Genomic DNA, 27,970 nt, shown 5'->3' with positions numbered 1-27,970 from the left:
CTTAGGTGGAACACCAGTACTCACACATATTCACCGTGACAGTAAGGAAAGCCACTAATGTCACGAAAGGAGCCATTGGTGACATGCGTGAGTATCTCTCTTTCTGTTTCGCTTTTTTTTTTCTAGGAGACTATTCTGTAGGCAGAGGGACGGGTGATGCCACAACACGTTTGTCATGCAATGAAAGATTGGTTGTTTTGTCTTTTCTGTCTGTCTTGTTAAGGTGAGAGCAGTGTACCCATTGTGCTGCTTGCTCATTTCAAATTAGAATTCAGATTTGCCGCTCCTTCTTTCCACTGATCCAGAGAAGATGAGTGTGTTGTAAACAATTTGCCCATGAGCAAACACACCTACGTTTAGTTTTTTGGCTTAATCAGAAGTGCTGTTCTGAGGATAGTGAATCTGGCTCTTGTATCTTCAAAAGTTGAAAAGAAATAGGCCTAGAGCTCTGCTGAGTCAATGCAATAGAAAAAGAAAGGGGGGGAGGGAAAGAGTAAGCAGATCTCACGATGGAGAGCTACATAATACACCACTGCTTCTTCCCCTTTCAGTTAGACTTCTGAGTCTCCAGACTTAGCAGCTGAACAGGAAGCCACTGGGAAGGACTCATGAAAACTTTTGCCTGTTCTTAAGGAGGAAAGGAGATAATAATATACTGGCTCAGTCTGTGAGAAGACTATTCCTGCTTCCTTTATTATGAGTGTTTGTCTCTCAGGTTGTCATCATTTTTCTCTGGCTCTTCTTCCCTTACTTAGCCTGGAATGGCATCTGAGGAGGAGGAGCATGGTGGTACCTTGCTTCTGCTCTTTGGTTGGGCTTGTTTGAGAGGCAGTCATTTCTCTCCCAGTGCATTTTTGGAAGCTGCTTTCAGGTTAGACTACAGCAGCTGCTCTCATACACAGATTTGCTTTGGCAAGTGAATGATTCTTATATACTCAGTTGCCAGCATTGATTATTTAACATGGCAGGTAGGTGGGGAGAGATGTCAGGGAGCCCTGGCAGGGGAGGACTTGGGAATCTGTTTGCATCTACTGTGGAGTGAAGGAAAGGAGCATGTACAGAAGATGCTGTAAGAGGTTATCCTTGTGATCTCTGAAAGGGTTTTCACTCAAAACAAAAAACTTGGGAGAAGTGCTGTAAAAACTACAACAAGGGCTTCATAAATTTGTGTGTAGGAGAAGATGGGTTCAGTGGAAGGACACAGGATCCTGGAACAGGAGATGGGAAGAAAGAATGAGGGGCTTGAAGTATAGGTAATATGAAAGAGAGTATGGAAAGTTTAAAAAGAAATCCAGAAGACCACCAGAACAGGTATGGTTCTAAGTTATAAATTCCAGATATTATCCATAAATAATTTTTATTTCCATTCAGTAAGTCTGAAAACTTACTGAATCATTGAAATGGAATGGTTACTCAGAAAAAACTTGGATACAGCCTGGCAGAACTATCTCAGGGGCTACTGAAACCTGCCTGATTTCCTGTCTGAGGCACCTTCCAACACCCCATAGCCTGGTGCACCTCAGTGAGCTTTCATGTTCCTGGGGCTTGTTCTGGGAGTCCTGGCAAATCCCCCAGAGTGAAATAAAAACCAGCAAAAGGCACGTGGTTTCTTCTGTTTCTGTTTTGGAAATGTTTCTATTTCCCGTGTATGTACAAATTCTGGTGTATTAAAGCCTGGAAGCTATTTTATCAAACCTGTAACCTTGTGCATCTTTCTTTGGTATCAGCAAGCTGTGAGTAGTGCAGATCTGTCACAGTTGGTTGTGGCAGCCAGTATTTTTTTTCATTTGTTTTGTCAAAAATAACTCGTTAAAAGAATTTCTGAACCTGAATTAGGTTTCTGACCTCAAACATAGGATTTGATACCAGAGAGAATGTCTGTGATTTGTAACATGAGGTAAGTCTATCTGTGTAAATTGAGAGTTAACTTGTAATGGTGATGGAGGTTCTGGGGAAGATCAAATGGTATGCTTTGGTTCCTTTTTCTATGTCCTAAGTGAATGTCTCAGATGCTAAGAGTCTCCTGCTAGAAAATTCTCAATTCACTTATATTTCTGTTTCTCAGGGTGTAATCTGGAACTCTTTCTTCTTCAGAAAGAGCTTCTCAAATGCTGGTAACTTCAGGATGCCAAGTGCTGGGTTCTGAAGGGTTCTAATCCAGTGGCTTAGAGGGCCCGGGTGGCCAACAGCTTTTCATAACTCTGTATTTTGAAACACTGCTGTTCTTTGCAGCCATGTAATTAATTTTACATCTTTGCCATCTCTTATGAGACTGATAGATTTCAGGAACAGTGATGAAGGATCTGGGTAGATCTAAGTTCATTGTGGAAGAACTTACTATTTTGCTGTACTCCCACTATAAAAATCTGAGGTCAGCCTCTGCCCAAGAAGCCTTGTGTCTGGTGTATATGGGGTTCTGCCTGTGCTTGGCCATTAAGAGCATGTGGCATATTATCCACTCCTCTATCCTCCCATGCCTAGGATGGAGACATATGCAGAATTTTAAGCAGACTTTTCAAGATGTCCTGTACACTTCATTAATGAAGACTACAAATGGATGTGTCATCCTTAAAACTCAATAATGGATATATACTGCAACTTCCACAGGCTATGTTTTCTTAAGTGAACAGTTCATACACAGTGCTGCTGACTCAAGATGTGTGCTTTGTTTCCTGGCTAACTGGAGCAACAGAGAAAACTGGAGCTAGGATTGCTTCAGGCCCTCTGTTTTTCTCACTGAGATTTCCTGTTGTCTCTGTAAGCTTTAAAATCTTAGTAGAGTGATCTGACAAATATTGGCAATCAGATCTGAATCTGGGTCATACCAGCATCTGACTAGCTAAGGTACAGTAGCTTGTTTTTGGCAGCTCTTTCAGCCTGGAGGTGTTTCATCCCTTGGATTGTTTTTGTGGCCCTTCTCTGGATGCCCTCCAGTAGGTCCATGTCTCTCCTGTGCTGAGGACTCTTCATCTGGATACAGTGTTCCAGGTGAGGTCTCACAGCACAGAGCAGAGGGGCAGATCCCATCCTTCTACTTGCTGGTCACTCTGCTTTTGATGCAGCCCAGGGTACAGTTGCCTTTCTGTGAGGGCATTTTGCTTGCTCACATTCAGCTGCCATCCAGCAGTACCCCCAGCACCTTTTTTGTCAGGGCTGTACTCAATCATTATATCCCCTAACTTGTGCTGTTAGTGGGGTTTGCCACCACTAGCCTGCCGCACCTTGCACTTAGCTTTCTTGAATCTCATGAGGTTCTCCTGCACTCACTGCTTGGGCTGTCTCTTTGGATGGCATCCTGTCCCTTGGGTATGTATCATCTTGCACCCCATGGCTTGGTGTCATCTACAAACTTGCTGAGAGTGCACTCAATCCCACTGCTCATGTCACCGATGAAGATTTTGAAGGACATTGATCCTAGTATTGATTCCAAACATGTTTCCTGGTGAAGCATCGTAGTAGCTCCTGGGATGCCCCCACAGAGCTGAAGACACCACTTTTTCTACATTTTGAGCCTTTCTTTTTTAGGAATGGGTCTCTCTCCTTTTCTTGTTTGTCCTCTGTAGAAAGGCCTTTGACATGGTCCCCCATCACATCCTCATCTCCAAATTGGAGGGAAGTGGTTTTGATGAGTGGACAACTAGATGGATAAGCAATTGGTTGAAAGGCCGCAGACAGAGGGTGGTGGTCAATGGCTCTATGTCCAGGTGGAGGCCGGTAACGAGCGGTGTCCCTCAAGAGGTCTGTGCGGACCGGTGCTCTTTCAACATCTTTATTAATGAACATCGATGATGGGAATGGAGTGCACCCTCAGCAAGTCTGCTGAATGACACCAAGCTGAGTGATGGCAGTCCTGATAGGGTGGACGGGAATTGGATGCCATTCAGAGGGACTTGACAGGCTGGAAAAGCTGGCTCGGCGTGAAACCTAATGAGGTTCAACACGGGGCAAAGTGCAAGGTTTGCACTTGGGCCGGAAGAAACCCCAGCACTCTGCTAACAGGCTGGATGGAGTTGTCCCTTGAGAGCAGCTTCGGCTGAAAAAAGACCTAGGGGTCCTGATAGATGAGAAACTTAACAAATGAGCCAGCAGTTGCGCTCTAGGCAGCCGCGGAAAGCAAATGGGATCCTGGGGCCCATCAGGGAGAGGGGTGGTCAGCAGGAATAGGGAGGTGATCGTCCCTCTCTACTCTGCTCTTGTGAGGCCCCATCTGGAGTACTGTGTCCAGGTGTGGAGCCCTCAGTACAAAAAAGACATGGAGATTTTGGAAAGGGTCCAGAGGAGGGCCACAAAGATGATCAGGGGGCTGTAGCACCTCTCCTATGAGGACAGGCTGAGGGAGTTGGGTTTGTTCAGCCTGGGAAGAGAAGGTTGCGGGGTGATCTCATTGTAGCCTTTCAATACTTGAAGGGAACTTCCTCCCAGGAGGGGAGTAAACTCTTCGAAAGGGCTGACAATAGCAGGACTAGGGGAGAGGTTTTTAAGTTAAAAGAGGGAAGATTTAGGTTGGATGTTAGGGGGAAGTTCTTTACTAGGAGAATGGTTAGGTCCTGGAACAGGCTGCCCAGGTGGGTTGTGGATGCCCCGTCCCTGGAGGTGTTCAAGACCAGGTTGGACAGGGCTCTGGGCAACCTGATCTAGTAAATGTGTATGTTTGGTGGCCCTGCTAGGCAGGGGGGTTGGAACTACATGATCCTTGAGGTCCCTTCCAACCCGGGTCATTCTGTGATTCTGTGTGATTTCTTCCTGCTTTCTTCTCCCTCTCATCCTCCTTACCCCACAAGGCTTTGAAATTTTGCCTGGTCTGTCATGGTTTTATGGCATGGTCCCAAGAGAGAGTCAGAAGGAACATCATAGCTGGATTCTGTGTGAAAACAAGAACAAGTTGAGCATGTGATACTTAGCTCTGATCCTCTCCAAGCACTGTGGTGTTTCCAGGAAGGACCACCCTGTTCTGGATGTGATTTCACTAAGTGAAATTAGTAGCCTTCACAAAGTTTCTCTTGCAGAAACATCACTGGTTTTCCTTAAAGTCTTCTCATTCTCAGCTCCTCTGAAAAGGATTTCTGCAGGATACCATGCATCTACTGTGTGAAAAATCACATCTTTGATTTGTTCTGCAACTGTGTTTTGGAAGTGAAATGTGAAGTTTCCCCTGATTACTCTCTTGCATTTGTTGATTGTTAACTTTCCCACATACTAGTCTGAGCTGAAGAAGTGCTGATTTGTTGAAATACTAGGATGGAACGCCTGTTTAGTCAGTGCTAGGCTGTGCCATGCTTAGCTGGACAGACAAACTCATATGTCTGTGAACCTATGATGTTGGTGTATGTCTGCTGTTCTGACTCAGCACATACACTCCTCCGTACCATAAGTGAATTGCCTGCGATGTGCAGAATCTGTTCACAGGTGTCACTTGATTTTACAATTTCCTGTAACTGCTTGCAGTAGCAACGATTGAGGTTTTACTGAAGCATGAAGTTTGTGTAACCAGCCTCAGCCTGCACTCGTCTGTGGTCCTGTCAGGTCTGGGCAGCTCCAGGCTTTTGAAGTCCCACTGACAGCAGTTGTCAGAGTCAGAAAGCCAGAGGAAGAGCATCTCTTACACAGAGGTTCTGAGGCTGTGCTTTGGTATCACTGTGCATAGAGCTCTGTAGCCACTGGTAAAAGACCAAAACCTCTAAAACCCCACGATACCTAGCACAGATCCAGTATAAACTTGTTCTGCGGATTCATAAATTGCTGACAGTTTCAGTTAGCATTAGCAGACTTTATGCCAGGCTAGAACTAAGCTATACTCATCAACACGTAGAAGTTACATGTTGTGCTTTGAGTAATTCACCAGGAATGTGATGATATATCTAAGCCTGCACCAGCCCCAGTTATCGCTGCCCAGGCTTGGCATCAGCACGGACCCACAGCTGCATGGGGCATCCGACAGTGACAGAGGGAAAGGGTTCATAGATGTGGCACTAGCAGTGCTCATGAGAACTAAGCATTTCAATTGAAGAAGGAAAAAACAAACAACACTTTGGATTCTACTGTACCACCAGAAAAATAGATTTTTATCCAGACCATTATAAGCTGATGTTTTAGTTGCTTTTCGCTGCTGTCTCTGTACAAAAGCAGCTGGAGAGAGAACCGAGAGAAGGGAATTTTTTCTCTTGGCACTTCGATGAATCTGTTGTGAACCTATTAAAAGGTTCAGGTGGCAGTTTTATTTTAATTTTTTTGTCAAGGCTGCATCAGGAAAGCTTGTGGTGGTGTCCCTTCTGCCAGTGAAGTAGGTAGTAATGCACTCACTGAGCTGGGAGCACAGTCCTTTCCCTCACCTAAAGAGTGCCAAAGCCTAAAAGAATTGTAATGCAAGTCATTAATTATCTCTAACAAATCAGTTACTCCATGGCAGGATTTCTCAGAGCACAGCTGCTGTTTTGGGACCAGCCTTACCTCACTTGCAGTCACCTTCCACAAATGGAATCCAGTCCTACATCATCTTCTTTGCAACATCTCTGTCTGATGAGACCAGAAACCTTGGCAGTCCTTATTGTACCTGGAACACATGCAGCAAATGACCTCATGCCTCCTGCTTGTGGCCCCTTGCTGACAGACCATTAATTTGTTTAAGGGCTCTCAGAAGCAACTGCTCCAAATTAATGGGAAGATTGAATTTAAATGTAGTAACTAGACCGCATTAGTACCTATTGTGAATACTCTTTGAGAATTAGCATCACTGAAATTAAATTGATTTATGAGAGGGCCTACATAGGGATTTAATTAAACTTAGCTAATATGTTTTGCATGTTAATTGTATTTGTTTTGTTAGTTCAAGTCAACCAATTTTAAAAAGCTAAAATAGTGGAAACAGTCTCATCTGAAGTATGAGTGACACAGAGGGTTGAAGGCCACCACTGTTAGCCTGGGAGGAGTGTGCTAAGCCATAGTCCTCTTGAAAAGTGGGGAATTCAGAACAAACTTGAGAAGACAGATCATGTCCTTGTTGCTTTTCAGATTCTGCTATTGGCTGCTGGAGGTTTTAATGTAAAGATTACCCAGTAGAGTCATAAGATGCTTCTTGGTGTTGCAGCCTGACACAGCCAGTTCTGCTGCACTGTGTGCCTGGCTCCACTTCCCCAAGTGGGAGAAGAACTGTTTGGTTTTCAGAGTTGCACCTCCAGTCCATTTGAATCCAGTGGGGTTCCACAAGGCCAAGTGCAAGGTGTTGCACTTGGGCTGGGACAATTCCAGAGTACAGAGTGGGGGAAGAACTCATGGAATGGCCCTGCCGAGAAGGACTTAGTGGTCCTGCAGAACAGAATGTTGGACAGGAGCCAGCAGTGTGCACTTGCAGCCCAGAAGGCCAGTGGTACCCTGGGCTGCATTCAAAAAGAGGTGGCAGCAGGGAGAGGGAAGTCATTGCCCCCCACTCTTCTGCTCTGCTGAGGCCCCAGCTGGAGTACTGCATTTAGGCCCGGGGCTCCCTGCACAAGAAGGATGTTGGAGTTCATCTGGTGGAGCACCAACAAGGATGTTCTCCACCCTTTCAGTCCTTTTTTTATGAAGAAAGGTTGAATGAGTTAGGCTTGTTCGCCTTGGAGAATAGAAGGCTCCTAGGAGCCTCACTGCAGCCTACCATTACTTGATGGTAGTTTATAAACAGACTTTTGATATTGTCTAATAGTAATAGGACAAGGGGGAGTGGCTTTAAACTAAAAGAGAGGAGATGTAGGTTAGATGTTAGGAAGAAATTCTTCACTCAGAGGGTGGTGAGGCACTGGCACAGGCTGCCCAGAGATGCTGTCGGTGCCTCATCCCTGGAGGCACTGAATCGCAGGTTGGATGGGGCCTTGGGAAAGCTCATCTAGTATTTGATCCAGTGTTTGGCAACCCTGCCAGTGGCAGGGAGGTTGGAATTTAATGATCCTTGAGGTCCTTTCCAACTCATGCCATTCTGTGATCCTACCAATGGCCACGCTTAGGTTTCCCTTAAATTTGTGCCATTACTCCACCACCCCTCTGAGCAGCCTGTTCCAGTGCTCTGGCACCCTTACTGTAAAGTTTTGTCTCCTGTTAGTGCAGAACTTCTTGTGTTCAAGGTTTAGGCCATTAGTCCTTGTCCTATCACTGTGCACCACTGAGAAGAGCCTGGCCTCATTCATTTGCCTCCCACCTCCCTGTAGATGTTTATTAATGTTCATCTGATCCACCCCCAATCTTCTTTCCCCCATGTTAAACTGAACCTGGTCTCTCAGAGTTTCCTCACACAGGAGATGCTCCAGACCCTTCATCATCTTTGTGGCCCTCCACTGGACTCCTTCTAGGAGATCCCTGTCTATTTTGAACTGTGGAGCCCAGAATTGGACACAGTATTCTAAATGTGGTCTCACCAGTTTTATTTAATAATCCATTAATAGTTTGTATAATAATCCAAGATTAGCATCCAATGATAACAAATGTTTATAATAAGCTTATGGTAAGTGGGATAAAGGAGACAGATTTTTTTGTAACAAACTGGATTTTTTAATGTTTTAAAGGCTTTGCATTTCCTTCAAGCTTTGATGGACCAATTAGATAAATTTTAATGTATAATAGAGGTGGCTTTATCCATTCTGATTTAGTTTTGAACAACTTTTCTATTTATTCTGAGTTTCATATAGTATTGAAATAATTGAAATTGGAATGATTGAAATATATATTGTTATATTAATATCCTGCCAAATGGACAGTACAATATAAAATGGTTTCCAGTCATTGCAGAGAATTTTACAGTTTTTTTTAATGTATTGCTTTAAGCATTATTCATTTTTCTGTGAGAACAACTGGCTGTAATTAGTGTCCACTTTGTGTCTTGCTTTATGATTCATGGTGCTGTTTAGTGGTAGTATTCTGTAGGGTTTATATATGTGAAGATAGAAGAGAATTCATTAAAACCTAAAATTCATCCCACTCTAAGCTAATAAATGTAGGACTCATTGAAATCAGTGCTGAAACGAATTTTAGTACTTCGTGTAAAGGTGGATTTTTTTGGCTACATTTGTATGTGAGTTCATATTCCTTCATTCTCTGATTGATGCTACTGGTGTCTGGTGCCTCTGTTCTGTAGCAGATCTGTGCCACCGTGTGTGCAGCTCTTAGTCGCTGCTGGAAGAGCATTGTGTTAGCTGCCTGCACATTCTGAGGCTCTTACTGTAGAGTCACAGTGCCAGGAAGGGAGGGATATGAAGTCGTATACTGCAGTCACTGTCTGACAATAGTTCATGTGTCCATAGGTCTGTCATTTGCAACCTTTGCAAGTATTTCAGCTGCATGAAAAAATAGAGATGTGGAGCAGATTGCTAGACAACAAATAACAAAGGAGAGATGCAGGAAGCTGTGTCTGGGAACAGCCTAGAGTCCATTGGAGCTTCATCGAACTGCTGCTTTCTGCAGAAGTGCCCTGAGGAAGTAGTATGAATACTTAGATATTGCCTCTCCTGGGGAGTCTTCAAAGTTGGCTGTGTTTCTTTCCAGCTTTGCTTCACTTCAGTCAAGGAAAAATTCTCTAACAGTATTGCCCCTATGTATGCAAAAGTAGTTCTCTTACAAATGATTACAGTTTTAAAGCAACAGCTTTTGCCCCACAAACCATTTCATTAAGGTGCTTTTTTTTGAACATAAAATACAGATAACAGCAGTGATCAAGCTGTTTTTCATTGGTGTTTTGAGATTCATTTTTTTCTTAAAACATACCTGGGAAATCAACTGGCAAAAACATGTACAGGAATAAACAGATCTGTGCAAGAGGATGCACTGTGCAAGAGGATGCACACACCATCTATTTTACCTGCACATTAAATACATTAAGCAACTTTGTGTTACTTGCTGGTAGCTACTTCATGAGTGCCATCCCCAAGTGATAAAAAGGAGTAATTTTTGTTTATATAGGATGGCTTGTAGCAATATCTTAGTCAGAGCACGCAGTCTTCCAGTATTTTTCCTCTTCAGCTGAATAAGAAAGTTTGTAAAGATAGATTTTCATTTTCTTAATTGAAAATAGCACAAAATAAACTTTCAAACATGAAAGGGTGGATGATTAACTCCTAGCCTCGGGTTAAGAAACATAATAAAGGCAGGGAGTGAGGGGGAGGCTTGGGCATTGCTCAGTTACCAAGGTATTTCTTTTATTTATTTTAGTTGCTAATTTTCTAAGTTTAGCTTCTCCGTGCCTTGGATGAGTTTCTGTTTCAGCACTCACTTGGATTCTCTCTGGTGGGGAGTCAGCAATGGGAGCTGGCTTCCAGCTGTGCAGAGGCCTGACCTTCCCACATGCTTTGGGGTTTGGAATGCAGATGGGGAGCCACTGGCTTTTTGTGTTTAATACAAAAGTCAAAGTTTTGTAACTTCCAATTAGAGCCAACCCCATAGTCACGTAAAAATTGAACAGAAGGAGAGGCATCAAAGTTTTGTTCAGATTGTTGCTTACTGTTGGTATTTTTATTAAAAACCAAACTTCTGGGGGTGTGTTCAGGCTCTTTGCATTGTGCATCTCTAGGGCTTGTTGCCTAAGTATCGCTTGATGTCCAGACTTACAGATGTGATCTTGTCACTGCTCACTGCAGTAGGTATTTTGCTATGCAGACTCATGGGGCTTTGAATTCCCTGCCTTCAGGCACAGATTTGGGTTGTAATTCAAGAGAGGTAATGCAGCCAGTAGAAGCTGGCAATTAGTTACATCTATCAGTGGAAAATGAAAGAAGATGTAAAAGACACCTGGGGTTTGATCCCATCTCTTCCCCTGACTTCAGCTAAGAGACAAGCTAGAACAAAAATTATCAGGAGCTAATGAAGAATGCTATTTAAAGGCTTGTCACGCCATTCCCCAGCTTTAAATAGCTGCTCATTAATTAACAGGTAACAGTGTGACCTGCCAAGTTGTAGCAATTAGCTGAGACCTACAGGTACAGAGCACGACATGCAAATCTGACTGAGTCATGCATGTTGTTCTGCTCCTTCACAGAGATTGTAAGTGCTTTTTTGTGTGGGTTCGGTGCTTTCTCTGTTGGTAGTGTCAGAAAGCACATTGGCTCCAGCTGATGTTCCCAAATAGAAGCGGCAGAAGGCCACTGCCCCCGTGGCGCAGTGGTTAAAGACGCTGCCTTGCAACACTGGGGCCCGGAGTTCGAATCCCCCCTGCGGCGCAAGTGGTAGAAATGCCGCTCTGCTACACAGAGGCTCGAATCCCGGGGGCTGGACTCGATGATTTCTAAGGTCCCTTCCAACCCGCACGAAACTATGAAACTGAGGCCAAAATGTTTTGACTCCGTTCTGCCTTGGTACACAAAACCGCCTTTGTGTTTTCCAAAAGAAGATTGACTCCTGGAAGCACTGACATATACTTTTTGTTTACTCTCCCCCCTGGCTGTAGTGACCCCACGGCTCTTGGCTTCAGCACTCTCTGATAATGCTTCACTGAAATCAGGAACGTCTGAACACATTTGGCTTTGTTGAAAAAAGTATCTTTAGACTTGAAGTTTATACATGGAGGAATGTTCAGACCTGTTTGACCTAGTGATGGATTTTAATCTCTTTCCTAAAGACATCTTTAATAAAAGGATTCTTGTTTATAGTGAGCTGAGCGTTTCATTGAAAGCATTTCCCAAGAGCAGGGAACAATCTTTGCAGTGAGGCTGGGAAGATGTATGTATTTTACCATGTTACAGCTGGTGGCTTTGTATGGTAAGGTCAACATCAGCCTGTTTCTTCTATTTGTAGGACAAGAAATTGTAAAAAATACTTTTTCTAAAACCTTGATTGACAATGGTGAGATTAAGGGAAATCCATACTATTACTGGATATATGTTGGAAGAAAACAAACTGATATGGAGTTAGAAGAAAATAAGTCAGAAGAAGCTAGTGCAGCTCTGATGCTGACAGTGTGTGTACTTGTAATCTTACCTAGTGCTTTCTGTAACAGCTTGGCTGAATTTCTTCTGTTGATACAACACACTGATCATGTTCTATTTCCACAGTGCTCTTTTTAAAGAGCTGGACTTCAATGTGAAAACATGATAGAATCTTTTCTGCAGATACAGTGCAACACAATTCATGGATCATGCCAACTGAAATTTTTCATTTCGGAATGAGCTGTCATTCATAATAGAGATGCTGACACTGGTGATGGTTAAATATCAGACAGAAAATAATCTCCTTTGAGAGAAAAATCTTATTTGTCAAAAGAAAATTACTGGCTTTAATGGATTGGAAATGTAGGATTTGTTGGGCTGCCAGCAATGCATTCTTTGCTTTCAGGAGGGAATGGCTTTTATTGAACGTCAGATGAATTTTTTCAAGGTGTACTTTTTCTCCCACTAGTAATTCTGATTAGATAAAGTTGTCATATGTTACTGTATTTTCTGTCAGGGTTCTGCAGTTGTTTTTCAAATAATGTGCCAGTAAGGTTTTGGTTCTGTGCTGACCTCTGTGAAGTCGAACAGAGAATCCAAAGCTAGATGCCCCATTGCTTGTTTTCATTTCTAATTGAAGACCATTTGTGTGGAATGTTCTTATGTCACTGCTGTAACACTTGGACAAGGAAGGGGTAAGAGCTTTTAAAAATAATTACCATTGCTAGGTAGAAGTAGACATATTTCCAATAAACAGGAATCTTTCCCAGTGCCCTTCTGTTTGCTCAAAGCTCTCTCCACCTAACAGGATAACTTCTGTTTCCTTCTGAGATACCAGTAATATTGTTTTATCACTTTTTTCATTATATTCGTAGAATTTGTGTAGTTAAATTTAAACGTAATTCTGCCATAGATCATGAGATAATCAGTGGTTTTACGTAACTGTTACAACTCGTATTTGAGTTACATGGAATCTTGCATTGTTTTGCTCTTTAGTTGACACTCCAGACCCCTATGTGGAGCTGTTCATCCCCTCTGCTCCCGACTGCAGGAAGAGAACTAAACATTTTAATAATGATGTGAATCCCGTGTGGAATGAGACCTTTGAGTTCATTCTGGACCCCAACCAGGAGAATGTTCTTGAGGTAAATAAAGTGACTGAGCTGCCTGTGTGGAAATGGAAGTAAAAAAAATGTCTGGCAGTTACTTTGTTCATCTGTTGTTATAAGATTTTGGAGTTTTTTTGTTGTTGTTGTTTTGATTGATTTATTTTTTTTAACATTAAAGGCTGGATTTTGCCTTTAGTCATGGTGCTAGGCAAGAGGTATTGTATTCAATGAATAAATAGCCTTGAGAGTCATTGTAAGATATGCCTCTGTGTTATCCTTCACGCTGCTCCTGGAGGCTGGTACCTTACTGTTCTTCACATCAGCCATACATTATTTTCTTGTTGCTTCCTTCACTGATTCTACAATTACAGACAGTGAATACATGGGAATGTTAAGTCAAGTCTCTGCCCATTCCCTGCTTGTCCCTCAGCAGTCAAAAAGCAGAAGTGTGGTTTTGTTTTATCCTCAGAGCACACACAGTGATGATTTGAAACTCTTAGTCTATGTCCAGGCTTGCTGTCTGAGCCATTGTCTTATATCAATAAGTTATGCCTTCCTGGGTTGTATACAAAAGGTGAATATTACGTATAATTAATTTATCAGTCCATACAGTAAGAATGTTAAGTTCTTCTGTGCTGCTCTAGTAAGAATGTAAGTTCTTCTGTGGTGCTTGTTTCTTCAAAGGACATGGCCCTAACATGTAAACTGCTCTGACACAAGCATACAGGTTTTCAGTCTGAATTAAATGAACAGCAAGGGCAGAATTTAAAGCCTGGGAAGCTTTAAATTACTGGATATATGTTGGAAGAAAACAAACTGTGCTTCCAACAATGCTCTCTCTGCTCCTGGTGTGAGGACCAGATTTGCCGTTCAAGGAAGAAGAATGGTGTGGTCAGTCTACTGGAGCATGAAGAACCTTCATGTCCATCCTGCCTGTGTGACTACACCATAGGGAAGTCAGAGTAACTTCACAATTGTTTTGCAGAAAAGAGATTATGCAAAACAGCTTCCGACATTTTATCTTGTGCAGCACTCACCTGAGTTGATCCTCACTGAATGTTTTGGTATGAGGCACACAGCCTGGCCAAGTGGCACCTGCGAAAAGGTGGGAATATCTAACAGTAGGTATTTTTTTCATGAAAATATAGGTGAATAGTAATCAGGACTTAGAAAGGGGAACGGAGTGATCATTTGTGGAAATAGGAAGAAGGAAATAAGAATTTGGGTTCATTGACCCGCCTTTATTGCTGTGTATATTTTATGTAGGAGTCATTACTTTTGGAGAGACTTATGCCCAAATCAGCTCATTTTCATGCAGTGTGGCCCAGGCAAGCCAAAAAGATTGTCCTGTTAGAGAGAATGCAGCAGATTTCATTAGAAGTAGAATTTGGAAATGTATCTTTACAGTAACTAAAAATCATTGCTGTTTTACGAGGCAAATGCTGTAGTATGTCATGGAAATGGCCTGCAAATAGCCATCAATGCCATGTAATAATGGTGAATTTTTGACCAGTTTGATTTATATCTGCATAAGCATATGTATGCTGTTCATGGTAAACCTTCTATTCCCCGTGAAAAACATGTTCTCAGATTAAGGCTGGTACTTTTGTTCTGCCATTGTGGTACACGCAGTGTCCATAGCAGAGCCTTTGGATTCTGTGTGGAGGACAGCATCAGAATTCAAATCAAAACCCACCTAAAGCTTTAGGTGAACTTAAGTGAATTCCCAGGCTCATGCAGATACCACAACCCCTTCTGCTCCTCTGGCTGTTTAAATTTACAACACTGTCTCAAGTGCAGTTTTTACTTTGAAGTATAAGAAGCTCTCCAGAATCCTGCTATGAAGTTCTTACTGTTGCTGCTGGTTTCAGAAGTCAGCCCTCAGAGGTTATGAGCATCAAGTTCTGTGAAGAACACAGATGATGTTAGAATACTGATGTCACTAAAATACAGTTCATTCCAAAGAGTCAGTAGTGACATAGGATGAGACGAATTCTCCGCAGCTGAGAAAAGGTTGAACTCAGATATAGCAAATAGTCATGCAAGTGTCTGTGTCTTGATTGCATTTGTTTTACACAAAATGCATGCTCCAATGCACAAACACGGTACTTCAGAAGAAACTAATCCACAAAGCCAGATGAGTTTGGAGAGCTCATTTATTAGAAACCATGGAAACAGTATTTTGAAACTCTTTGTGAACGTCTTACTTGAGAACTGAAAGGCTGCCTCTGAGAAAAAAGACAGCTAGATAGAGGCACAGGAGCATTAGAGCAAATGCATTGGACAGTGTTCTCTGCTATCTGTATCAGTGCTTGGATGATATTGCATTTGAAAGGGCATAGGCTCTGATATGGAAGATGAGAAGAGACTTGAAGGTCTGGTTTGATACAGGGAAGAGCTTTGTGCTATTTGGAATGCTGTGTTTTATTCCAAATCATTGCTATGAAATTCTTGGTCTGTGAATGGAAGATTAGGACATATGGATTCTGTCTTAGCTGAAAACTTGCTTTACGTTTTTTTGGCATATGATATTTAAAACACTATTGTCTTCTCCACAGAGAAGGTTTACTAGCTATAAATTGAAATAATTATATATATAATGCATATAATCTAAAGTAATTAGATCTGTTTAGAAATATGATGAGATTTACTGACAGTAAAGGTACTCAAATGAAAAATGTTTTGTGAATGATACTGTCATACTCACTCCATTGACTGCCTTAAAAAAGCCACCTATGCTGTATGCTAGCTTATCCTGCTTAAAGAGGATATCCTTGGGTGTTGACTAGGTTGGGTTAGTTACATTCTTTTCACAGAATCACAGAATCACAGAATTGTAGGGGTTGGAAGGGACCTCTAGAGATCATCGAGTCCAACCCCCCTGCCAAAGCAGGCTCCCTACACCATGTCACACAGGTAGGCGTCCAGGTGGGTCTTAAATATCTCCAGAGAAGGAGACTCCACCACCTCCCTGGGCAGCCTGTTCCAGTTCTCTGTCACCCTCACTGTAAAGAAGTTCTTCCGCACATTTGTGCGGAACTTCCTATGCTGTACTTTCATCCCATTACCCCTAGTCCTGTCCCCACACACTACTGAAAAGAGACCAGACTCGCCACTATGGCTCCCACACCTCAGGTATTAATAAACCTGGATCAAGTCCCCTCTCAGCCTTCTTTTCTCAAGGCTAAACAGACCCAGTTCACTTAGTCTCTCCTCATAGGGGAGATGCTCCAGGCCCTTCACCATCTTAGTGGCCCTCTGCTGGACTCTTTCCAAGAGATCCCTGTCTTTTTTGTACTGGGGAGCCCAGAACTGGACACAGTATTCCAGATGAGGCCTCACCAGGGCAGAGTAGAGGGGGAGGATCACCTCCTTTGACCTGCTGGACACGTTCTTTTTAATACACCCCAGTATGCCATTGGCTTTTTTGGCTACAAGGGCACACTGCTGGCTCATGGTCAATCTGTCGTCCACCAGGACGCCCAGGTCCCTCTCAGCAGAGCTCCTCTCCAGCAGGTCTTCCCCCAGCCTGTACTGGTGCATGCAATTATTTCTACCCAGGTGCAAGATTCTTCACTTGCTTTTGTTAAACCTCATCCGGTTTCTTACTACCCAGCTCTCCAGCCTGTCCAGGTCTCGCTGAATGGCAGCACAGCCTTCAGGCATGTCAGCCAATCCTCCCAACTTCATGTCATCAGCAAACTTGCTGAGGGTGGTCACTATCCCCTCATCAAGGTCGTTGATGAAGATGTTGAACAAGACCGGACCCAGCACAGACCCCTGGGGGACGCCGCTAGTTACAGGCCTCCAGCCAGACACCGCACCGCCAACGACAACCCTCTGCACTCTGCCAGTCAGCCAATTCTCAACCCACTTCACCTTCCACTCATCTATCCCATTCTTCCTCAGCTTTATTATAAGGATGTCATGGGGGACAGTATCAAAAGCTTTTCCATATCTCTTTTTAAGTTACTTTAGGCATAATCTATATGGACCTAAAAAGGGATTTATCAGTATTGAATTGAATGCTGTTTATCTTTTTAGGTTACTCTGATGGATGCCAACTATGTTATGGATGAGACTCTTGGTATGGCTTCATTTCCTATATCCTCCCTGAAACTGGGAGAGAAGAAGGAGGTCCAGTTAACTTTCAACAATGTGAGTTGCTACATTTGTGGCTTTGTATTTGCTATGTGACTGTAAACGTGTTGGGAAGTTTGTAATCAGTGTCTTAACTGAGAGCACCTAAACCGCTATGTAGATCTGAATATACCTGGTTAGATATGGTTGGACTGGATGATCTTTTAGGTCTTTTCCAACCTCGGTGATTCTTTGGTTCTATGATACTGCTTCTTCACAAATCATGTAGAAGTTGGTGTTTAGGAAGCCTGAGTGATGTTTCTTAAGGAATCTCACTGAGTCTGATGTTACTCAGAGTTTACCCTTAGTCACTTCATAAGAAAAACATGTAGCCTGCACTTGCAACCCAGATGAAAATCCAAGGCTTCTTGGATTTTAAGATTCTATATTTTAAGAACATAGTTTTGAATTTAAAATGCAGAATGAGCTATTATATCCCTCATTGAATAATGGCAGCCTATTGGTCAGGAAATAGCTACATCTTCGGGGGCTTTGGGCGCTGGGGAGATTTCAGCTGAGGGTTGCACGCCTGGTCCTGAAGTGGGTTTCCTGAGCATTGGCTGTTGGCCGTGGTTAAACACTGGGCTGCCTACTGGCACTGGATCTCTCTGCACTCCTGCTGAGAGGAGAATGAAGAAACTGAGTAGCACTGAATGCTTTCCTTTTTGAATAGGCATGGAGACAATCCTCTTTAAAAGCCTAGTATCAAACATTTGTACTCCAAACTGGTTTCTGCACCACTTGTTTTGATTTAGTTTAATGGTCTTTGTTATATGGATTTTATTGTGTATTATCTCTACTACTTGAAGCTTTTGGACTCCAGGAAGCTAACAGAAATTCCTTCATTAGTATGCATTGCAGTTGTAATGTATGGTTTGTTGTAACACAGCCCCAGTTAACATTAATGATGCATTACTGCATGCAGTGCTGAATAAATAAATAAATAAATAAATAAAAATACGAGTTCTAGTTTGATTATTTTCTTTAAACTTGTAAACAAAACAAATGGTGTCAGTTTAACAAGGATTGCCTGTCTGCACAGTAACTCCTGGAAATTGTTGTTAAATCTGTTAATAGTTTAATTTGTTTTACACGTATTAAAGCATTGCAGTACTGGAGGCCATTCTGAATCCCTCATGACATCCCTCATGTCTGCTCATCTATATACCGTGTGCTTGTATTATATGTATTATCAGTACTGTATGCATTCCTGCTTGGGGCTGTGGCCTATTATGTGGTGAGAGCTCCTGATTTGTGACTGCTCTGCTATTTTCAGTGTGATACAACTTTAAAAGTAGGTTTAGTTGCAGCCAATAACTGATTAAAGCCTGTTTGTTGGGAAGCAGGAAACTGCATGCATGAGCATGCATGCATTAGCGTTTAACTAGGGGTTGCCAAATCAGGCTGAGTCCTGTGCAGGCAGTTTGCATGCACAGCGCATATCCCTGAGATTTCCTGGGCAGTCTGTGTAAGGTAAAAAAGGCACCACGCTCCTTCCCTGCTGGAACATTTCCCTTCAAGGGTTTATTTAGTACTGAGTGCATACATTTCTTCAACCATTGAATCACTGCGTGTTTTATGAAGTGCTTTCTAAATTAATAATGTCAGGTGCTGGAATAACGTAATTGTTACTCTGCCTTTGATGTGTTTCCATAAATGACTCTGCACCATTCCTTCATGTTCACCCTCTGATCACATACTGCAGGCAGGGAGGAGAATCTGTGTACAGCAAGAGGCAGAGTGAGAGAAAACAGTATGTATTACATGCCTGCAGGGCTGTACTGATGTGTCAGTGGCCGTTTCCTGTGAGAACTTTGGAAGATGAACATGCTTATCTATCTTTGGTCTGGCAACCTAGTACTCTCGGATTGGGCCTAACAAGTGTGATCAGTGCTGTAACCATCTTTTTGTAAACTTTTGCTTGCAGGGAACCCCTTTAAGTGCTGTATGAAGGAGGCAGAGAGAAACAAGCTATAGCTATGGCCAGGTAGATCCTTGTAGGCTGCAGGAGTGCTGTAAGATTCCCATCCCTCGGTGTGTGAATATTATCTTCTGCATGTGCAGTTGATCAGCTACCTATTTCCAGGGCTGTTACACTTGCTAAAAATCATTTGAATTGTTCTTTTTAGTACTGACAGTGAACCAGCATTTTGTCACACCGATTATTCTAAAGAGGTGGGAGAAATCTTTGGTCTTCTTTGGTTTGGTCTTCTCAGTGTATTCCATAGCTGGAATTTAATGGAAGTGAAAACATGATGTAGTGATGCTCATTAATTGACTTGCATCTTACAGGTGTTTCTAGGCAGTCACTCCTCCTGACTGATAATTTAAGCATATTTATTTACCTGTAGAAAGCCCTGGGTGGCTTGTGTGGAGCACAAGTTTCAAATGAGAGCTGAGTGTAGTGGGTGGATTGCAGCTGCATCTTCAGTGTATGAAGACAGTCAGATCCCTTTATGCCAAACAGGAGTGACTGTCAAAAAATGATTGTCAGTGAAAGAATGGAAGATAATGGCATCTAACCAGTGAAAGCCAGCACCCAGCTGCACCTAGCAGCTTTTTCTTGTGGTTTTGGTGCTGTGCCAAAAGTAAACTCACTGACACATTTTAGGAGCTTCTTCTTTTTTCAATGAAGTGATCTAAAAAAGCCCATAACTGCTGATTTCATATTCCACGTGCATGTGTGCTTTTTGAGTTTTTTTCTGCTGAAAGTGTTGTAATTTGATGTAAATCTCTCTTGTGTAGGTTACAGAAATGACTTTGGATCTCTCTCTTGAGGTGTGGTAAGTATCTCCTATTGAAACCCGGAGCTAAACAAATAAAAGGAAAATACACTGGCAACAAAGACCTTTTAAAATTTGATTCCATTTGTTATCATTTTCTTTCAAGGAAAGAAAGATGCCGTGTGGAATACAACACTTTTTAATGTTGAAATACCAGGGTCTGAAAAATCAAAGACTTGAAAATTAAAGGTTGTTTTTGAACAGCAGTTATTTCATTGACATTAATGGCATTACTTTTCTGAATAGTTTTTCCTTTTTCAGATACTTGTAGGATCAAGGCTATTGTACATGGCCCTCTCGTCTTGGCTTGTGTTAAGTACTTTCCTTTTCAAGGGCTCTCCCTAATGAACTCTTTGACATCAGCTTCAGCTTGTTATTTTACCTTCTGTAGTGACTTTGCATCTCGTGGTAGCTTTCATTGTGTGTGTGTACTCATTACAAAACTGCCCCAAAGTGTACCTTGGCGTAGTATTGAAGTGAAAATGGAATATCTCATTCTGACCAGGATTTCTCATGAAGCTGAGCATATACCTGCTCTCTTGTTTTGTTTTCATCTTCTTTCTTTCAGTGTCTTTCTCCCTCTTTCTCAGCCCATCCAGGTGAAAGACAAAAATCACCTTGAGCTATACTCAGAAAAATGCCTTTTAAGTCTAGAAATGATTCCTGAGAACAAGCTCTTGCTGAGTTCAGTGATGCACATTCACAAAATGGGCCTTAAGCAGGAGGTGACTTCTGGGCTGGCAGTAGTGAGACTTCTTCTGAAGACTATTTTGTAAGTCTTGTAAAAGGAGAAAAGATCTGTCAGGCTCTGAAAACTAGCAGTGCTGTAGTTTAGGCCCATGGGGTGACATGCTGACTCAGTTCCTGCCTTGTTATCAGAAATGAGAAGTGGGAGCTGAAGCTGTGGCTGTTATTCAGATAGGGGACTGAGGTCTTTACACAGCCCTTTGCATGCTTCTGATTGTATGGGGTAGGAAAACAGCTGGAAAAGAGGTTTTGTTTTTTCTGTCTCCAGTCAGTACAATCCCTATTGAGATCCATACAGCTTTTGATAGTAAGACTGAATGGATATGGTTTCAGAATTGCCCTCTCCTCCCCTTAAGAGCACATGTGTATCTTTTTTCATTGTGGTTGGATTTTTTTTTTTTTTTGGTGCATAAATAGAGAATTCAAACTTCTAGGCTAAAATTTTGTAGTTGTATATATAGTCATATATATTAACTTAATGTTACTGTTTAAGACTAGGTAATACACCACAAGAAGCTACTTGTTTTGTGCCTTTTACTCTAGGATGTGAACAGTGAGGTTGCTATATGAAATACATATCCCAATAACACAGCGCGTCGTTTTGTGCTTCCTTCACTGTTTTGTCACATTATGCCATTGTTGCATGAGTATGTGTTTATTTTATTTTCTGTTTATTTTGATCTCATAGATTGTCTTTAAAATTTCATTTTGAATAGGGCCTTTTGCTAATTCCTGTCTGTTTTAAAAAACAGCTCTTCAACTGACCTCCGGTTCAGCATGGCTCTGTGTGATGAGGAGAAGAAATTCCGGCAGCAGCGGAAGGATAATATCATGCAGAGTATGAAGTCATTCCTAGGAGAGGAAAACAGCAAGAACTTGACCACTTCCCGTGACGTAAGTGTGGAGAATCCACGTAAAAATAAATGCCCCTAGGGGAGTCCTGCATTTGTGTCTCAGCTGAAGGAGTGAGAAGCATTGGGTAGAATGGTCCAATGTGGTGACAGATGACAAAAGCAAAACAATTGTTTTCCTTCTGTGCTTAGGATGAGGAGTGATTTTTCTCATGCCCTAAGTTTATAGATAAAAGTTTAAAGGGATAAAATCCTGTGCCAAAGTGAATCTGCACTTAAATAAAATTTATCAATGGAATGCAAACGGGCAGGACTGCAGAAATGCTTGTTCCCTATTTTGTTTTACTCCCAAGCTTGCAATAGCAATGAACAAAACTGGTAAATTTATCTGGCTTTAAAATATTGATTCCATTTGTGCTGCTTAGCATAAGCAGAATGTGACAGTATTTTGCAGAAACCAGAACCAACACAGAAGAATTTCCTTCTAAATTTCTGTGGAGTTTTGATAGGGAGTGACTGTGTTATGGGTGTACAGCTTTGAACTTGTTCCTTCTTAGTAAAATGTACTTGTGTGATTTTACTGAGTAAGATGAGTAAGTGTTGTGCATATTTTATTTGTAGTGATATATATCACACACTTTGTATAGGAATATTGTTTATATAGGATCTTTTTTATTATTTTATTATTATTATTATTATTTTTAATGTGGTGCAGTTATTTTACTGTTCACACATACCAGGGTTGATACCTGTGGATGATACTGGTCTGGTCTTCTCTAGCAGGCATATCTTTGTCAGAAAAGATGCAAAGATGTTCTGCCAAGTTCCAAGTAAAATTGGAGTGAAGCTTAGTTCCCGAAGTATCAGTTCTATGCAGGTGGCATATGTGCATAAGTTAATCTAATTACTGAAAAAGCTAGGTAAGCTTTCATATTATTTTTATCATCATCATCCCTTGGTATCCCTCACTGTCTCAAAGTTCATCAGTTAAGCTGCATCTACCACGACCGAAGAGTATTTGTAGGCTTATCAGCCCTAGAAGGACTGAGGTAATGCAGTCACCCCCTTTTTCATTTGCCAAGTATATATTTCTGAGCTGACACGTCAGATATTTTAGATGCTTCCAGCGATGAAAAATCTTTTTTGATCAAATTGAAGTACAGTTGTGTCCTTATAGCTTGTCATTTCTCTTTTTATTGCTAGAAATGTGAGATAACAGGAGGATTTATAGTATGTTTAAAGTCTTCATGTGGCTTCAGGAATCAAGAGACATGAATGTTCTTAGCTGTCTATGGCTTTAAACCAGTCACCCAGCTTAGAGTTCATGTGAGCTTCTTCATCTGTCAATGGCAGCATGTGCTTTGCAAGGATGCTAGGAGGCTTAAATTCCTGTGAAATAGAAGTAGGTGTTCAAAATTAGGTTGGATGGGCCTGGGCAGCCTGATCTGGTGCATGACAGCCCTGCTCACAATGGGGGGGTTGGAGCTCAGTGATCTTTAAGGTTCCTTCCACTCAAGCTGTTCTGTGATTGTAAGTAGGTGTGACAGTATGGCCAGAGATCAGAGCAATGGGCTTTTTTTTAAGAAGACTTTTGAATTCAGCTCACAATGTTGCCATTGACTCACTGCATGTCATTCTTGTGAGTACCTTGCCTTTTTGGTCTAGGTTGCTAATCTGCTTGAATAGAGACCCTCAAAAGAAAAGAGTGCTTAGCAGCAGGCCCTGTGCATGGAAATGTATGCATGCCTTATTCTCCTCTGTTCTTTCCCAGTGCTAAGGTGGCATCTTCTTTTCCCTTTGTCCTCTGTCTGAAGCTACTTTGACCCTACTTCTGCCCTATTTATCCTAGAACAGAGCTTGCAGGATGGCTGTATATGATTTCAGATTTGCCATTACTTACTCTTAAACCTGCTAGAAATTGAAATGTGGCTGAAGTGCTGCTTTAACAAACCTACTTACTTGGTAGTAGTAAAAAGGCTCTTTGTGTTCTTCTGCATAGCAGGAAAGGACTCACACCTTCATCACCTTGCTTATGTCTCCATGTCGATTAATATTAGATTGATCAAAATAAATGGATGTAGTTATGCAGTAGATGCTTCTCTCCAGTTATTTTTTCAGTATTTAAAGAAGTTGTTTGCTGTGGGATGCTTGCTTCAGCTACTGCCCTCTGCTCTAGAGCTCTTCCAGTGCATTTCTGGAAACAAAGTAGTAAATTCAATTCTTCATGAATTGATTTCACTAGTGAAAATTGAGATCCCTGTACGTACACATTCCTCTTTGCACATTACTCCTTCCCCAGTATAGGAATATCTGATTATCAGGATGTCTGTGGATTAAGTATATGTAAACATTTGCATTTGGGTGGTAGTGACTCTTCTTGACATGCTTTGTTGATCCTACTTGCAGACTTCTCTGCATTCTGGAGGAAGCTCAAATTTTCCCTTGTGCTCTTGCCACTTTACTGATGAATAGATTTGTTGAATAGTAGTGCTTTGGAAGTATTCTCACATACTTTTTTCCAACCTTGCACCTGCAAACCACCCTCTTCATCCTGTCGGGATTTGTCTATGTAGGTTAATTAGGTAGTGTAAAGAGCTTTCAAAGCCTAACTTACGTTATTAAATTTCTGATTAGTAATATGGCTCTTCCGTTCAAAGCTACTGCTCCGTTACTGAGGTGTTGGCTTAACAAAACAAGGCATGTCCTAAATCTTTACCTTTGCTTTGTCATTTTTGGGTAGATAGCTATCTCTGAATGTGCCTTATGAATGCTGATGCCAGTAAATACCTGTGGTTTATATTACTAAAGCTTAACACTTATAAAGAAGATGATTGAATAACCTGGTTGCATCAAGAATAAGTAGTTTTGCAGAATGTAAGCCTCAGGAAATGTCTCAACTTACTGGTCACTGTGCATGATCATTTCCATTGGGCTGTACAGTTTTGTTCTGCATGGGAGTTTCACTACTTGGAATATGGAGTCTACAGAAAGAAACCCAACTCAGTTGTCACATGGTTCCTTTTCTTCTAACTCATCCCATCCATTGTCAGCTTGAGTTTCAGTGACATTTTTGACTGATTACCAGTTTGATCAGATACAGACTTTGTACACAGCTGTGTGAGTTTTTTACACCGAGTAACAGCCAGGAATTTGTCTAATCACACTGAACAGTGGAAAATTCTAGATGTCTGAAAGCGGGAGCCAGGTGGGACTCTTGCTTAGTCTAAAATTCTTGATAATGGTAGCAGTTGTGCTTGTGTTCTATTTTTTCTTCTTTACAGATACTGTGGGAAGCTATGCAGTAGAGTGAATGATTTTCATGTCAGGACTGGGAAAGCAGGAAGGAAAGAAGTATAACATAAGACTCCTGTGGTTACATTTTGAATATGGCATCACTTGTAACTGAGTCTGCTTTTGCTCGGTTTGCTATCTCCTAGTAGCTAATTAGGTAAACAGTTGCCTATAAATTCTCCTCATCTCACCAGTAGCTTTTGTAAGGTTGGTGTAAATTTGAGACGGGCTTCAAGCCCATCATTTAATATCCTTTTTTTTTTTTTTTTTTAATTATTATTATTATCAAATGTGGTTTCAATCTCCGAACCAAAATATATTTGTTTGTCTTCTGGTTTTTATTACTAACTCTTCCTGCCTTTGGCTCTGTCACTTAGATGTCATTTGGATTAGAGCTGGTCTTTGGATTGCTTAAAAAATTTCTGTGGCTTTGTGACTAAGAAGTTACCGAATAACTGCATTTAATGTCTTTTCTATTTTGTTTATTTCCTAGCTTATACAAAATCAGAACCAACAGTCTAAAGAAATTTGGAGTATGTTTTTATTAAGATGTCTTGCTACAACTGGAGTCTTCTTCAAATAAATTCTGATTATTAAGATATTGGGCAATTAGTGTTCTAAGTTACAGGATATTGCAGGTCCAGCGGCTTACTGTTACCAAGACCTACCTTGGTTTATTCAGGCAGTCTGTAGATGTACTGATGGTATTTTGAGTCTGTATTAGTGAAGTGAACTGAAAGTTCTACACATTATTTCAATTGGCAGGAAGCAAAGGAGGGTCATAACAGTAGTATTTGACTTCCACTATACTATATTTTAATGCTTGACCTGAGGAATCAGAAAAGTCAGGCACTTTGTGTGCCAGTAAGGAACCTAAATTCCTCTTCCAGGCTGAAAAGATCAAGTACACAGGCCACAGGCTTGGGGTCTTGTGTCCCTTATTCCTCCTTAGAGAGGAGTCAAAGCCCTTCTCATCTTCATCTATATCAGTAATGCCACATGGGTGGCATAGTGTGCTGCCTTCCTGGGGCACGGGTCAGGGACATTTCAAAGAAAATTTCTAGATTGATTCATCCTTCAGACTACTACCCACTTTTAATAATTCAGGCTGGCAGTGAGGAAGTTGGCAAGCAAAGCCTGAGGTCCATCAAGAAAGACTTCAGAAAAAGAAAAAGAAAGAAAAAAAAAGAAAGAAAATGAAAAAGAAAAAGAAAAAGAAAAACGGAAAAGGAAAAGGAAAGAAAAAGAAAAGAGAAAGGAAGAAGATAAAGATAAAGATAAAGATAAAGATAAAGATAAAGATAAAGATAAAGATAAAGATAAAAAGAAAAAAGATAAAGAAAAAGAAAAAGACAAAAAGAAAAAGGAAACAAGAAAAGAATATAAGAAAAAAGAAAAAGAAACATAGAAAAAAAAGTGAAAAAGAAGGGAAAAGGAAAAAAAAAGAAAAAGAAAAAAAACAAGAAAACAGAAAAAGAAAAAGAAAAATCCTTTACCACGTGGATCCAGAAAGACCAGCGATGTATGTTGCACAGTCTAACACTCCTGATTCATAAAGCGCTTTCATGACTCCAGCAAATCCAACCATGGCACGAAATCCACCTCCTGAACCCAATACTGCTATCACTGGTACCTGCAGAGATTAAAGAATAGTCTGTCATCACATCAGCTCTGTTACAATCTTAGGTAGTAAACAAATATTATTCACTAATCACAGGGCAAACACAGTAACTTTCTGCAATAAATAATGTCACCACATAGTGAGCCTCACAGCAGACACAAGACCTACACTTTTCCATGCATGACAAGTTCAAAAGAGAAACAAGAAGGTATTTTGCAGTTTCTTAGAGGCACGTGTATGGAATGGAAAATAACTTCAATAAAGCGCTCTAAGATATGATATCTAAGTAGGAACACGAATGCACCATGAGGCTAACTGTCCACCTTAGCATTACCGGGCCCAGGAGTGATGTACAGCTTCTGTATATCATTGTGTTCAGTCTCTTCTGCTTCACCAAGAACTGTACAGCAGAAGTACTTACAGGCTGCTGCATGGGACCACAAGCAAGAGCAACCAGGAATCAGCCAGAAGCACAAGATCCAAGGTTCTGCCAAGGTGAAAATCGCCATGTAAGGGCAGACTTCCCTTTCAGCTTCCTATTTACCTGGTACCAAGGGACCATTGGTAACCAGGAGGCATAAATGAAAGGCACCGCCTGGCATGAAAGGATGTCAAGGGAGGTTACTAGGGCCTAGCTCCCAGGTGAGCAAGGAAGAAGAACACCAATTGAAGAAACACAAGGGTAGAAGGAAGCACGAGCTTCAAGAATGGGCAATAGCAAACCTGCTAGTTAAGGTGGTGAGAGAAGTCCCCCCCACCTCAGCTGCTGCCCTTAGTTCAGAGTTCTGTCTCAGAGACAAGAGAGCGACGAACAAAATGCTGTCAGGGAGGATTTTGGACTGGTTACTCTCTAAGAAACAAGGTTACAAAGCAACAAGCAGCTAGTTACTCCATCCCCTCTGGGACACAGAACAACCGCACAGACAGAGCAGCTTATACAGGGAGGTCTGCTGCTTGTTCAGCCTCAGATCCAGGGCAGCACACAGAAGAAGGCTGAGTCCCATTTGGCCTTCCACTTCCTCACTGCTCACCCATATCACAGAATCACAGAATCACAGAATTACCCGGGTTGGAAGGGACCTCAAGGATCATGTAGTTCCAACCCCTGCCTAGCAGGGCACCAAAACATCACACATTTACTAGATCAGGTTGCCCAGGCCCTGTCCACACTGGTTTTGAACACTCCAACGACGGGGCCTCCACAACACCTCACTGGGCAGCTTGAATTCCAGGGCCTAACCACCCTTCTAGTAAAGAACTTTCCCTAAACATCCAACCTAAATCTTCCCTCCTTCAACTTAAAACCATTTCCCCGTAGTCCCGCTATTATCAGCCCTTTTCGAAGAGTTTCACTCCCCTCCTGAGGGTAAGTTCCTTCAGGTATTGAAAGGCTGCAATGAGGTCAACCTCGCAACCTTCTCTCTTCCAGGCTGAACACAACCCAACTCCTCAGCCTGTCTCATAGGGGAGGTGCTCCAGCCCCTTGATTCATCTTTGTGGCCCTCCTCTGGACCTTTTCCAAAATCTCCCTATCTTTTTGTACTGTAGG

General features: G+C 41.8%; 1 protein-coding gene across 1 annotated transcript in view; it reads left to right on the top strand.

Annotated features, from left to right (window-relative positions):
- The window catches only part of PLA2G4A (phospholipase A2 group IVA), a 77,374-nt gene that overhangs the window by 18,603 nt on the left and 30,801 nt on the right, over nt 1–27,970 (top strand). The window contains exons 4-8 of the mRNA XM_032446286.1: nt 6–87; nt 12,876–13,024; nt 17,033–17,146; nt 19,874–19,911; nt 21,411–21,588. Of these exons, the coding sequence (XP_032302177.1) occupies nt 6–87; nt 12,876–13,024; nt 17,033–17,146; nt 19,874–19,911; nt 21,411–21,588 (561 nt within the window). The remainder of the gene's footprint in view (nt 1–5; nt 88–12,875; nt 13,025–17,032; nt 17,147–19,873; nt 19,912–21,410; nt 21,589–27,970) is intronic.

Source organism: Coturnix japonica, chromosome 8 (assembly GCF_001577835.2).
Source record: "Coturnix japonica isolate 7356 chromosome 8, Coturnix japonica 2.1, whole genome shotgun sequence".
Classification (NCBI taxonomy): domain Eukaryota; kingdom Metazoa; phylum Chordata; class Aves; order Galliformes; family Phasianidae; genus Coturnix; species Coturnix japonica.
The sequence above is the reverse complement of the archived record's forward strand: the minus strand, read 5'-3'. Positions and strand labels throughout refer to the sequence as shown.